Raw genomic sequence first — 13,482 nt, 5'->3', positions numbered from 1 at the left:
TCCAGGTGTCTCTCGTTTGAAAGCTATCTGATAAACATCAAACAATTACCAGAAAGAACCACAAAGTTTTGCAAATAATGATTGACACTTAACATGACATACTGTATTACTCTGTCATAGCTTTGAGGAGAACTTTTCTTATAAATACTAGCAGGAGAAGCGCAAGTCAATCCATTATAAGTGTTGTACTACTTCAGTAATTTATCCAAATTAAACAATGTTACAGGTAATGTCTAGATATGGATAACTTGTTTTTTTCCCATGTTTTATAGCAGTGCTTCCCAATATCTTATAACATGTCAGATTTTTTGTTGCTTGCACTGTATTATGACAGAGTAACATTTCTGTTGGGTGGCTATCTAGTTAAAGGGAACCCCACCTTCTGCACAAATGTTTACAGTCAGCCTAGTTGGCTTTCATTTCAATAAACATTCAGGATGGGAGTGCTATCTCTGTATGTTACAGTGGCTGGACTGCCTGTGTCAAAGATACTGTAGGTGGACAAAAGGATGGCCAGCTGTGATGTTCTTTACCTTTATCGTTGGGCAGCTCACATTGTGGGTGTCCTTCTCACAAAACCAAGGCCTGAGAAAAATGGAAACCAGGAATTCTCCATGAACGCCAACATACAGTAGATGTTGCAAATGGCTGTTTCATTGCGGAGGGACTCTCACTGTAGAGACACAAATCAATGGTTACCTGGCCCCATTTAGGTGACCAGTTTTTAAGTGTTTAAGTTTAATGTGAATTTCCAGAAGTTAAGTATTCAAATCTCTACAACGATCACTAATGATTTTATTTGCTGTATGTACCCCATCCTGGTTATTTGCTGCTGTAATAGTCCTCAAGGCCTGCCAATATCATCTGTTTTGTGGAAAGACTGTTAACATGCCTAAATCATTTAAAATCTGGTGTGGCCAGCCTTTGAAAGTGGTGTACTATTTTCTTCTGAATATCCACTTCTCTCTGATTAATTTTACATTGCTGTCTTCACCGTGAAGTTCTCGGTGAAGCCTAAATTAAGTAAAAAATGTTTGATTTTGCTCACAGATTTTGTAGGGGCATAAATGCTTTGTTGATCTTTAAAGCTTTCTTTATGTTTGTAGAAGAACTCCACTTCCCAGAAAGCACTGAGATTCCACAAAAACATGTGACAATTATAGTATTTTGAGCCACCTATCAGGTGGCTGATTTGTCGACCACACTCTTAGGAAGTACCTGAAAGAAGGCACTGGTTTCCCTTTTCAGAAGGTAAAATGTGGAAATTGTTAGCTAGGGTTAAAAAAAGTATGTATGTTTTCTGTACAGGAACTGAGACCATGAAAAACAATGATAGTGTATACAAAGGTTTATTTATATCTTTCACTGGAATTTTTAATTCGTTCTGTTCCTTAAATAATACACAGCAATATTTATACAGTATTAACAGACAGTGCAGTACGATATTTTGGGGAGACAGGAATTAATTTGTGTTTTTCAAATAAATGGATATCTCTGCTGGCAGGCTTTTCAAAGACGTCAATTTCAAATCATATTCTCAATAGTCTGCTACAACACCTGTGCATAATACAGGGTAATGTAATAATTTTGATCTAGGTAAACCGGAATAAGGGCTCAAGCACTGGCCTACAGCTGTGCTGTGAAGTAATTTGCATTGCAGGCACCGAAGCTGAGATGAAAACTGCTGTGCAGAGGAAAACATGATGGAAAATACAGCATTGCAGCTGTACACTGAGGCACAACACTCAGGTCAAACCTTCGGCCCTTAATCCATGTGTGTGGGTGTAAATTGAAACTGACTCTGTTTGTCCTCATTTTGATAAATCTGGGTATACATGTTCTGCTTTTTTGCAGTTGTGGAAATGTGTGTTGTTCGAACAGGGTGTGGTCCGTCTTTTCTTTGTTTTCGGGGATCTCAGTCTTGGCCTTTTTCTCACATCTGCTCTGTGGCTTCATTAATACTTAATGTTTTGCTGGCAGACATCTTCCTCTGCATTCGATTCTATTGTTTTGATTTTCAGTCTTGACCCTAGATCCTGATTTTCCTAACTTAATCTGAGCTGCAGTGCCCAGTCAGGCTGTTTGCCGAACTTATCCAAATTGATTATCGAGCCACAGAAAATACATTTCTCTCTGAAGTTGAACTGAGCCTGGATTTTAATAGAACCCTCTGATTATTCCATAAATGGTCTTTCTAATATACATATTTTACATCAATGCCATTTATTAAAAGTCAGTAGGACACTTGTCCCTGATTTTTAAATATACTGCCCACTTGCAGAAATGTCATTGTTTTCATTCTTTTTCATCACATTAGATAAAACCAGGTTAGAGCAAAGTCTGAACAAAAAAATAGATGATAAAACAAAAATTATAGTAGAGATGAAAAAGAGTACCTTGTTTTTTTATAATGAAGTCCACATGCGGGAAATAGGAACTGAACTATAAGATAGCATAAGGTAACCTTAAGCTGAATTGCTCATCAAGTCTGTTTCCTTTCTGTCCTGTTATAAATGAAATATATTTAACTTTTGGGAAGAAGGAAGTTCAGGCTTACACCCTTCAACAATCCAGAAGTGTGGAGAGAGTTTCCCCTCTCGAGAGCTGCCTAGTTGCCCCTCTAAGGCATTGTTCCCTCATTTGCCAGAGATTCTGTGCCACACTGCAGCACGGAGATTTCTTTTCAGGGCAAACCGCCTGTGGCTAAACTGTTATGACAGGCATTTCTGACCTCCCAGAAAATGAGGAGAAGTTAAGGGCAGCGGAAGAATGGGGACACCCTGCAGGAGACTCTCAGAAGGCAGCCTTCGACATCCAGAGAGATGCAGCCACAACTCCCTGGAGGTAAAGGTGGGAGTTTATAGACTTACTGTTGTTGCCATGCTGCACTGAGACTCCACCAAAACTCTGAACTAAGAGCAGAACTAATGTTGAATGAAAACGTCAGAGCCTTTTTAATGTGTGGTAGACGGGAGATCCCTTTGAGATCATACCTGTACTGTACTTTTGTGTGCTATAAGGCATGATTGAAAAATAATTTGCATTTGTATTTATGCAAAAGCCTTTTTGTGTAGGGGATGAGCTGAACATTTTTTTGCTTTGAGAATGTTTTTTGATTTATCTGTTGTTTTTTTTCATTTGCTCCTGTACACCCCTGCTGTGAAGAAGCGTAGTTCATGAATATTGACGTTCTTATATGTCAGAGTGACGTGAGGAGCAAACACATTCAAGCATTCTTGTACATGCAGGTGGTTTTACAGTCCCTAATTTAAGTTCAGAAAAGAGCACGTTCTGATATTGAATGCAAAGTTTTGATTGCAAATTGTACATCTAATGTTTTTAAGGGTCAGGGTGGAAGAAACTCATTGCAGCCCATGAACTCAGACCTTTCTCAGGATGACTGATTTCCTTTGGTGTTCAGAGTCTGCAGAGTTTCTAGCACCATTTGAAATCGGTTATTTTGAAAGGTGTTATGTCACTTAAGTAATCTTGCTGCCAACTTAGAGAGTGCCTTCAGATAGCCTCAGGTAAGTAGAGAAAAGCTGTCAGTAACTTTGAAAATCCTACAAAACAGGTGTCGGCAGTCTACTGCACACATTCCATTATTGGCATGCAAAGAGACTTTTAACAGCTCGTGCAATAGCAGTCTTATAAACCACAAAGAAGTTAAGTTAAGAAATTCTATAAACTACGCTCCTCTGTTCTGTTACTCTGTATAACATGCTACCCAGTTGGCGCAGAAAAAAAAAACCAATTCACTTGGTTTATATACTGATTTATTTTGATCTTGGCCAGTCAGTTCTTTTCACAGGAAAGCTCGCAATCCATGCTGCTCATAAAATTTTTCACACTTACGTGTAAAGTCAAATATTTTGGACAAAATGATGGGTGCCGAGAGAGCCAAGTTACCCTTTTGTGAGAGAGGAATGTGGCATGCGCAACATAAAGACCGTGCTGTTTGTGCTCTTTTATTGTGAGAACATTGTCTGTCACACATTAAGAACCCAGTGTCATTTTCAGATAAAACATGACAAACACTTCAAGGATGAGGCAGAAAAAGATTAGTCTATCTAACCATAGCAAAGTACAGAAAACAAAGCAGTGTCTTTACCGCTTTCTGTGTGAGCCATAGTACCATAGAGCCATTGAAAAATCAAGCCATAGAACCAAATGACAAAATCACACAATGTGTTGAGAAATATGGGAACCCATTGACAAATGGGGAATATATACAGTTAAAGAAGCTTTTCTTAGTTGTCTTGATGCACAGGCAGTTTCAAATTCTACTTCAAGAGATGGACAGTGTGTGCAAGGACATTCCACTTCACAGCAAGGTTTGTTGGCTAAGCCATGTGATAGTTGTGGCTTGCTTTGCTTTGTAGGTCTTTCCTGAAAAAAAGGACAAAACTACCTGAAATACGAAATTAAAAGCATGTTGTAAATCTAATGTTTCTATCTGACATCACTATGCAAATGAACGAACTCAACCTCGGTCTAAAGGGTGCAGATCAAACTGTTATGGGTCTTTGGTAATGTCATTTTTTGCAAAACCTTTTTCCTGGTGAGATTGGCACCTCAACTTTCCACTATTTCCAACAATTGTACAGAGTTTCAAAACGCTGCACAATCCATGTTGCCGAGTTTGGAGTGTACACGCAGGATTTCCAACGTTTTTTGGCTGTAGTGCTCAGACTTATGGAATTCAAAGTTCGAGGATCTGCAATACATCCTTCAATCCCTGTGTCTCTATCATGACCTGTTAGAAATCTCAGCCAGTGACATTTGTCTGTTTGAAGAAAATGACATTGTCCCTGCTCTCAGTATTTGGATCAACATACCTCCGTGCACAGGTATTTTCACAGATGAAATCAGTTCTTTGTCTCTCTCCTAGTCAGTTAACAACTGAACAGTCAGAGACTTGCACACTGCTTTAAATGTCAAGCTACGAGCCTGAGACTTTAGAGCTCAGCAAGGAAAAGCAAGAGCAAGGATCACTGTAAAGGGTAAGACTTACATTATTAATCAAAATGTGAGTATGGCTAAAAAAGTATCTAAATACTGTGAAAACAAATGCATGAGCTTACTCTTGGCACACCCACTGATAGCTGATGTGTGATGAGTGTTCTGGGTGTAAGTATGAGCGAAAGAGATGATGCTGTTGTCACACCACCCAGGTGGGTGCAGCACATTGGTGAAGGAGGGGCATCCCCATTACCTGTAAAGAGCTTTGACTGTCCACTATATAAGTGTAAGGAATTATTCTTAATTAATTACTGCTGAATAACACTCTATTCAGTAATGTCAACGAAAGTCCAAACGTACTGCACAGGTGATCAGGCAGACACATGGCGCAGCTGGTCACAAGGTCCTCCCGCAGGCTAGAGCTCGGGCAGAATTCTGTCTTTACGTATGGGCTCACTCTCGAACTCAGTGCTTCCCAAAGTTTGGACAAGTCTAGCAGGCACGCGGTTCTATTGTCAGTCAGCCAAGGTGGCTCAGTGGAGAGAGGAGCGCAGTTAGAGATGCTGCACTGCTTTTTAACTCTAGAGAAATGTGGTTGGTGATTGGTCAAGAAGTTACCTGGTGGAGTGGGTTCCCATACCCTCCAGGTTCCTGATTGGTTGGTCATCTTGTTGGATGACCACGGACTGAGACTTTTAGGACTATATCCAGATGTGCCTATGTCAATCTGCCAGATATCCAGGAGCCAGCAGTGGACATCGATCTTAAAGGGTCTTGGGAAAGATCCCTATCTAAAAGATAAGCCCATCTCCCTCATGTGCTCACAAGCAAAGTGTGGCTCAGACCACAAAGAGAGGCCTCTATCACTACATTCACTACACTACATTGGGCGGAGTGGTGGCTCTGTGGCTAAGGATATGCGTCTATGACTGGAAGGTTGCTGGTTCAAACCCCTGCGCTCTGACCCCACACTTCTCTCCCTTTCTGTGTGTCTGTGTCTCCTTGGAGAAAATCCTTGGGGTATGTGAAAAGACAAATTCCTAATACAAGAAATTGTATAAGGCTAATAAAGAAACAATATACATTATTATACATTCCTGTGACAGGCAACAGGCTGTTTGGTCCAGACACACAGAGATTGTTAGAAATACTTCATATCACTTAATTCTAAGTGAAATAACAGGCCTTATCCCTACACTATTATGAAACTTATATTTGGGTACAACAGTTGCTAATTAAGTCATTTTCATATTTCAGCATGATTACACATGGCATGTGTAAGTACGATTTTTTATAATAAAATCAGGCCACCCAAGTAGAGAGCAAGTTTATTTTACCTTCGCTTCATAAACCCCAGAAATGTAAATATCATTCTAAAACCTCACAGCAAGTCAATGCAATGTTCTTACCTTTTTAAGTGTTTTGAACTCCGCCTGCTACGCAGAGTTAATGATTAAAGACTCTCCCCAAGTCAGTTTGGAATTAAAGGGATGAGCTTTGAGCCCACACTCAGCGTGTCAATCATTAAACATGCAATTGGACAATCCCATTGCTCTCCCTCTCTACAAAGATATATCCTCCATCGGACAGCAGCGTTCACTGCTCAGTGGAGGATTCCTGTCTTTTTTAGCCCAGCAACCCTTTCTCGTAAATTCCTCAGCCTGCCACCACCAGAGCCATACCAGGGCCAAGCCACAGGGGGATCCATACTCCATGTGGAAAATGGCACAGGATCATACTGTAGTACCTAGTTTAAAATCTCCCTCTAATTTATTGAAGCCTCTGTGGGAAAACCAAGGGTTAAGTGCTGACAAGTCAAGCTTGTCTGGAATCTGAAGTGGGAGGAAAGTGATTTCAAATAGTCTTATAAGCTTTACTGATGAGAAGGGTTCCATGTTTCTGGCTTCTCATCTGCATTACTTACAAAGGATTATTGCCAGGTAGGATTAAAATAAATGCTCACTTTGGTAACACAATGTTTGAAAATGTTACTAAAACATTTGATATAACATGCAATATATTAAAAGAGCAGTAATACAGCGTTAATAGCCTGGTCACAATAGATAGTTACAAACTGTCAAGAAATTCGTAGCAACTTTATCAAAAATGATTTGTTGTCTTCAAGCGTAAAGGCTTCATTAATGGATATTTGAATGGTAGTCGATTGTTACGCATTTATGAAGTGTCATTAGCAGTACAATGCCTAAAAGAGCTTCATCGTTTCAGCTTCAAAAGATGTAATAATGTAAAGTGTGGTGAAATGGTCTTTTCAATTTGAATAAAGATGTTAATTTGGGGGATTCATTTGAACACTCCCTTGAAACTGTAAATGCCACTCCGTTTTCATTTAGTGTTATTGTTACACAGACTGTTTAGCTCATGTCTTAGAACAGATGCAGATTTTAATTTAGCACTGCCATTAAGGAAACAGTAGTGCTGCTCCAACAGTTGCAACAGTAACAGCCCATTAGAAACAACTGTAGCGCTGCCTCACACCACTGTGTAGTCTGTTTATGAGGTTTTGCTTCATTTGTGTGGCTTGTGTCATTAACACCAGTCTATTATTAGATGAATGGCAAAAGCAACACTAATAACATTTTCAGAGACTTTCCCAGCACAGTTTAATCTTCATAGTAGTCTAAGAAGCTTTCATTTCAAGCATTGTGTTAGTCCAGTAGTATATACATTTTATAAAAGTGTAGAAAAAGTTTCTTAGCTATTTTCTTGCTGCTTTTAGATTTATGTTGTATATTTGGACTGAACATCTTTTGGATTATGCTGGGTTCTTTAGCACTAACACAGGTTCAAATTTAGTGATGATCAGAAAATGTAACAGAAAACCGAGTCCAGCATTTTCTAATCTTATGGTTTAGTTGTTAAGAAATTCCCTGGGGGCCACTTTTATTTGTTTTTTAAATTCATGCATTATAGCCTAGAGTAGTTCTGGAGAGCAGGCAAAACATTTGTGCAATGTAATTACTATTTTAGTGGCAGAATTTCACAACTCATAATAATAAGTCGCTGCTGTAGATGTTCAATCCATCAATTTAGCAGTTTTCTGGTTTCAGCCACAAGGTGCACAGTGCAGTTCATATGATTTAGGGGTGCACTTGTTGACAGAAGTACTGTACATGCCCTGTGTTATTTCTGCCAGATTGTTTTAAAGTTTAGCTGCTGTGAGCCATGGAGAACCAGCCTCAGGGAGTCTCAGCCAGACTCTGGCTCCAAGACAGTGAAATCTGTGGGAGTGAACGAGAAGTACAGAGCCAGCGGTCTGACAGCCTGCCAGCTGAGCCTGCTGTGGAGCAAGGCTTTGAAAGATGCTTATACAGGTAAAACGGAGCTTGCTTTAAAAGGCATCCTGTGGGATCCTGTGTCATTGAGGAATATGAGCTACTAAGCCTTTTGTTCATGTGTGTTGTACTCAGGATGTGTTGTTAAAATGTCTCAAAATGAGTTATCCTGGCTTAAGTAGAAGCTGAAGCTTTCTACTAGCATATTTTGGCTATATTGACTCAGATCATTATGTGGTTATCTATGTACATAGTTGTGTTCCTTATGCACACATGCATAAAGATGTTGATATCTTCCTTGTTTGTTCAAAGTATCTTGGTTATTACACATATTATTAGATCAGTTCCTTCACTATAGAGCAAAGAAGTTCAGTCCATGTGTTGAAAGGCTGGTGGGTCTCTGGGTTTTTATTCCAACTCTTCCCAAGCTAAACCCACTAGTCAAAGGCTTATCTTAACAACTTTATCAGATTCTTCCAGCTCCTCAGGTGTTTCTTCTTCACATAGACCTAAAAAGCCTACAGAGATGCAGGCCCTCCTGGACCACAACTGGACACCCTCGGTATAAGGCTAAATACATTTTCCAAGTCACTCCTGGCTAGACAGCTCGTATCTGGTTACAGGGAACTCTATGGTGAAAGTGAATGACTTCTGAAGATGCGAAAAAATAACAGCAGCAATGCAATAAAGGCTCAGTTCATCAGTTCATTTCAGCTAATCTTCTGGTCTAGGCAGAATCAAAGGTGGACAGCCCCTAGAGGGCACATACTGTAGGTTATGATTTTTCAAATATTTATTTTTGTTTCACAAAAGAGCTGCAAAACAGAATCAGGGATGATTTACACGAGTTTGACAGTTCATTTTTTAGATCACTGTTTTGACCAGTCAATCAAATTATACGTTATTTTCCAAATGCAGTCAGATTGTGTATTACAACCTACATCCTACACGAACGGGTGTATTTTTCAGACAAGAGAGCCTGGTGTTGCGCAGTTGCTCACAGTCCAGACGTTTTGTTTAACTGTCTATCGCTCTTTCCGATTCCTCTCTGCAGGCTGTTTGGACGAGCAACGGCTGAATACTTTCTGAGGCCCTCCCCTCTGGAGATGGTGCCCAGCCCCAGGGTTCTCAGAGTTCTGAAGCAGATGGAAGGTAGTGTGTTTTTTTTTAACTCTGCTCCTAGGGATCCACACGCCTGCCATCCTTTATTCCAGCCAAGCTTTCTACTTAATCGAATCCTTAATTAACAAGCTTGGTTAGAACTTTGCAAGTGGTTTTGTACTCAAAGGTTGGTGATCTTCAGTTAAAAGCCAAACTCCAACATGTTTTCAAATTGAAAACAAGTAATGGCTTCAGATCAGTCTTGTGTGAGGCCATTTAAGGGTTCAGTTGTGTAAATAAGAACTCAGGTGGAACAGAACCCAGTGCATGTCAGGGATGAATATCTCTGATCTGTCTTTCTGGTTCGTTTACCTGTCTGATACTGGAGTACTTCCATTATGGACAAGTCGTTTTTGAGCAGTTGTGTATTTTCTTCTTATTATTGTGCAACAGCCCCATATTTCTTGAGACTGACATTAGAAGTACACTGTTTAAATAGTGTATTGCAAAGTTACAAGAGGACTTTATGCTACTGAATCGTATCCATCACCAGTTAAACATTAACGAGCATGAAGAGAAATGAAAGTATTTAAGCTGCTCACTTATTTGTCATAGCAACTGGTCACTGGGGCAACAGCTCGGGCTACTTGGTTCTTTCTACAGTTGACTTCACAAGAAAACGAGAGACGTTGTCCTTTTTCCATTCAATTTGTGGCGTTTGTCAATATTAAACTAAATATTGATTCTTCTTGATTGATTTGGGATTGACCTATAAAGCACAATAAAATTAAACGGATTTTGAGATTTGAGAAGGGAAGATGTTCAGAATAATTAAAAAGTTTCAAATGAAACAAATAAGCTTAATTATTGTAGCCCTGAAATTCTTATTCTTAAATTACATTTGGCACTTTGTAAGGCAATTGCCTTTCCTGCAGTATACTGTAGTCATGAGCAACACAATGTTCTTTTTCAGATCAGGTGAGTGGAGAAGCACTGTGGAGAGCTCTCAGAGAGCAGTCTAATCTGCAGCTGATGAAAATGGAGCCTCTGTCTTTTCAGGTAACTAAAAAACTAATGAAAAGTACATCTCTATTTTTACCCTTGCAGTAAAGTCATTGACCTGGAGTCTTATCTGATCCAACACTGTTAAGATAAACAGGAAACAGGCTGGTTGATGCATTGTTTCACTGTTAGGCTCACTCATCATACAGTTTGAGTATCAACTGTTTCAACTGTTTATCATACAGTTTATGAGCTGAAATTTACACCTTTTATTTACAAAGCTCTTTCTAATAACTTCATAACTCCCCTAACATGTGAAGCTGTTGTCCTATAAATATCTAGTCCAGTCACAGAACAATAAACCATATAGGAGAAAATTGTTAAATAAGTTATTAAGTATGTAATCAGTGGACCGTTTTCCAGCTGTTTCAAAATGGTAGTCAAGAAGAGGCACTTCAGGTTTCAGGAAACCTATTGAAAAGCATTTAAAGCAGTACTGTAAATCAAGCCTATGAAAGATAACTAGAAGTAATAATTGCAGATCTTGTGATTTATTACTTGTTGCTTTGTGTCAGGATTTACAACAGTAAGCTATTGGACACCTTCTTGTCGCTTGTGGCAAACCCCAGGGGAAACTGGGCTGATAAACGAAACCAGGGATCACAAGTCTACATTTGTGAGCCGGTGAACTTGACAAGAGATGATAGTGCTTCTGCTATTAGTGAACTTGACAAGTGATGATAGTGCTTCTGCTATTAGTGAACTTGACAAGTGATGATAGTGCTTCTGCTATGAGTGGTGCTGGAGTGTGCTGTTCTGTACAGACCCCCTCGGCCGAGGGTCTGAGGGGCAACCAAGCCTTGAGGAGGCGCCTGCAGAAGTCGCGTCTGGTCAGCCTGATGTACCGCTCCTTCCAGCTCAGCCAGGACCGCACCAGCCTCCTCCTTTCCAGCAACCCCCTCCCTGACCTCAGTGACCCCTATGGCAAGGAGGGGCCCCGCAGATTCCTCTGGGAGGAGGTTTCTCCACAGGAGCAAGAGCGACAGGTACAGAGCACGCCAAGAGCCGGGTTCGCCCAGGCAAGTGAAACGTACAACCCCAGAAAAATGCCCCTTGGCTCTGTTTGGAGGCGCATCAGTCCCTCATAGAGAAAATCAACAAATGGTCTCTGCAGTACTGCTTCGTCCAATGTGAATAACTGAATGTATTATTTTATTTTTTAAACCTAATTTTGTACCTTAAATTCGTGTTTCACTGCGAACTCACTCTGAGAGGTAGTCAATTTGGAGATCAAGAGAGATAGTCTGAGAAACAGACAATAAAACATTTTGCCATCATCTTTGAGTCTATGCCTTTCAGTGCAATAAAGACCACAGAAAAATAAGTGACTTGATATCAATATGTATTTCCTGAATGCATGTATATATTAGAATATCAGATAATTATTCATTTTAATTACAAAACCACAATGTGTTTAATTTTTGTATTTTTATCATTTCACGTTGACCTTATTTAGAACTTTTTTGTTTGGGGGTACAAACAGAATTTCCAGGACAAGGTCATTTCAATTGTACTTTCTTATCTTTGTGCTTTCTTACATGTTTCTCATTAGTTGTGGAAGTTCCTGCTCTGAGTATGTGATTATTTTTGTTGTCGTTTCTTGGTTGTCACTTTGATGTCGGATTGATGTTGGATCTTTCCTGTGCGTCTTTCCTCTCTCACTACATCTGAGGAGTCTATCTGTGGCTTATTATTAGGAAGCAGATGGTTTTCTTATTGAAGTGACACCCATGACCATTGTCATCTCACTCATTTCAATGAAAAAAGACATTGGTTTCCTACAGAGGAGAAACTGTTTTAACACATCACAGAATGGCTTACTCATTTAATGTAACAGCACGTTTCTTGCACTAGAGGGCAATATATCTTAACTGTTTGATTTGGATTTTCTTGTGAACTGTTCATGTTCTTTTATAAATCACAGACATTTGAAGAAAAAAGCAAGTACTCTTCCTTATTGTATATAGGATTTTGACATAATTTTGATCAGTTGCAGTTTTATGCACCACTGATCCTTTAAATATTCCGTTATATACATAATCAACTTTCCACTTGTACCAGCAGACTCTAGTTTTTCTTTAAATAAAATATTCTGTGATTAAGGACAATTAACAATTATCCACAGGTGCTGTACAATTATCCGTGTTCTGCACCTGCGGAGGGTTCTGAAACTGTTCTTTTATGTATTATTAATTTATAGTCTGATGAATATCTCATGCATCTTTTACTGACAGATTAAAGAAATGAATGAATTCCTTTCATAAAAAAAGAAGACCGGTAGTTGTATTCACGTGAGAACGTAAAGTTAGTAGTTTCTGAGTGATCCATACTTTTTCAAGCCAGTTCTTGAAAGAAGCCAAGATGTCTGCGTCAGCACTTTGAATGGGTTGCAGGAATGTTCCATGCTTCTACCACACTTCCTGTAAAGAAGTGCCTCCAGATGTCAGTATTAAAAACAGTTCCCCGTAGTTTCTCTGAGTCTCCGAGTTAGTTTTTCACTGATTCTGAACAAGCCCATTTGGTTGAGAACTTTGAATACTTCAATCAAGTCCCTGAGAGTCTTCTCTGTTCAAGACTAAAATTATTTTCAGTGTAGGACATCCCCTTAAACCTGGGAATGTATCAGGTAGCTTTTCTCTAGACTGGCTCCAGAGCAGCAATATCTTTTTTGTAACATGGTGACCAAAACTATTACAATTATTCCAAATCAGGTCTTACTAGTACAGTGTACAATTTTTACATAAATTACATAAAATATCATTATTTAAACTCAATTTTTAAACTACACAGTACATCCTAATCTTCCATTCACCTTTTTACAACTTTCTCTCCTCCTGTAGATTTGAACATCTAAATTATGTTAACGTATAAATGTTTTTATAAGCAGCTTCATGAATCTGTGTTTTCCATCTTACATTTATATTTTATTTCTGCTACCTACTAAACATGTAACACTCTGCACTTGTCTGCAATAAATGTCATCTACCAGGCATTTATCAAGTCTTGCGCTATTGTCTAAATAATTTCTTCTACAGTGATTGCTGGTCCTCCTTCTTCCTGTCTA

General features: G+C 39.2%; 1 protein-coding gene across 3 annotated transcripts; it reads left to right on the top strand.

Annotated features, from left to right (window-relative positions):
• Positions 1-3,479: 3,479 nt before the first annotated feature.
• On the top strand, positions 3,480-11,836 carry LOC107077423 (uncharacterized). 3 transcript variants are annotated; one of them, XM_069189392.1, is made up of 5 exons: positions 3,480-5,003; positions 8,117-8,294; positions 9,310-9,407; positions 10,330-10,415; positions 11,183-11,836. In XM_069189392.1, exons 2-5 carry the CDS (start codon positions 8,146-8,148, stop codon positions 11,504-11,506), a joined length of 657 nt encoding a protein of 218 aa, XP_069045493.1. In that variant the 5' UTR covers positions 3,480-5,003; positions 8,117-8,145; the 3' UTR covers positions 11,507-11,836. The 3 variants fall into 3 exon arrangements, with proteins under 3 accessions (XP_069045493.1, XP_015203456.2, XP_015203457.2); XM_015347970.2 differs by lacking the exon at positions 3,480-5,003 and adding an exon at positions 5,740-6,902; XM_015347971.2 differs by lacking the exon at positions 3,480-5,003 and having other exon boundaries at positions 6,910-8,294.
• The last annotated feature ends 1,646 nt before the right edge of the window (positions 11,837-13,482 follow it).

Source organism: Lepisosteus oculatus, chromosome 4 (genome assembly GCF_040954835.1).
Source record: "Lepisosteus oculatus isolate fLepOcu1 chromosome 4, fLepOcu1.hap2, whole genome shotgun sequence".
In the NCBI taxonomy this organism is placed as follows: domain Eukaryota; kingdom Metazoa; phylum Chordata; class Actinopteri; order Semionotiformes; family Lepisosteidae; genus Lepisosteus; species Lepisosteus oculatus.
The sequence above is the reverse complement of the archived record's forward strand: the minus strand, read 5'-3'. Positions and strand labels throughout refer to the sequence as shown.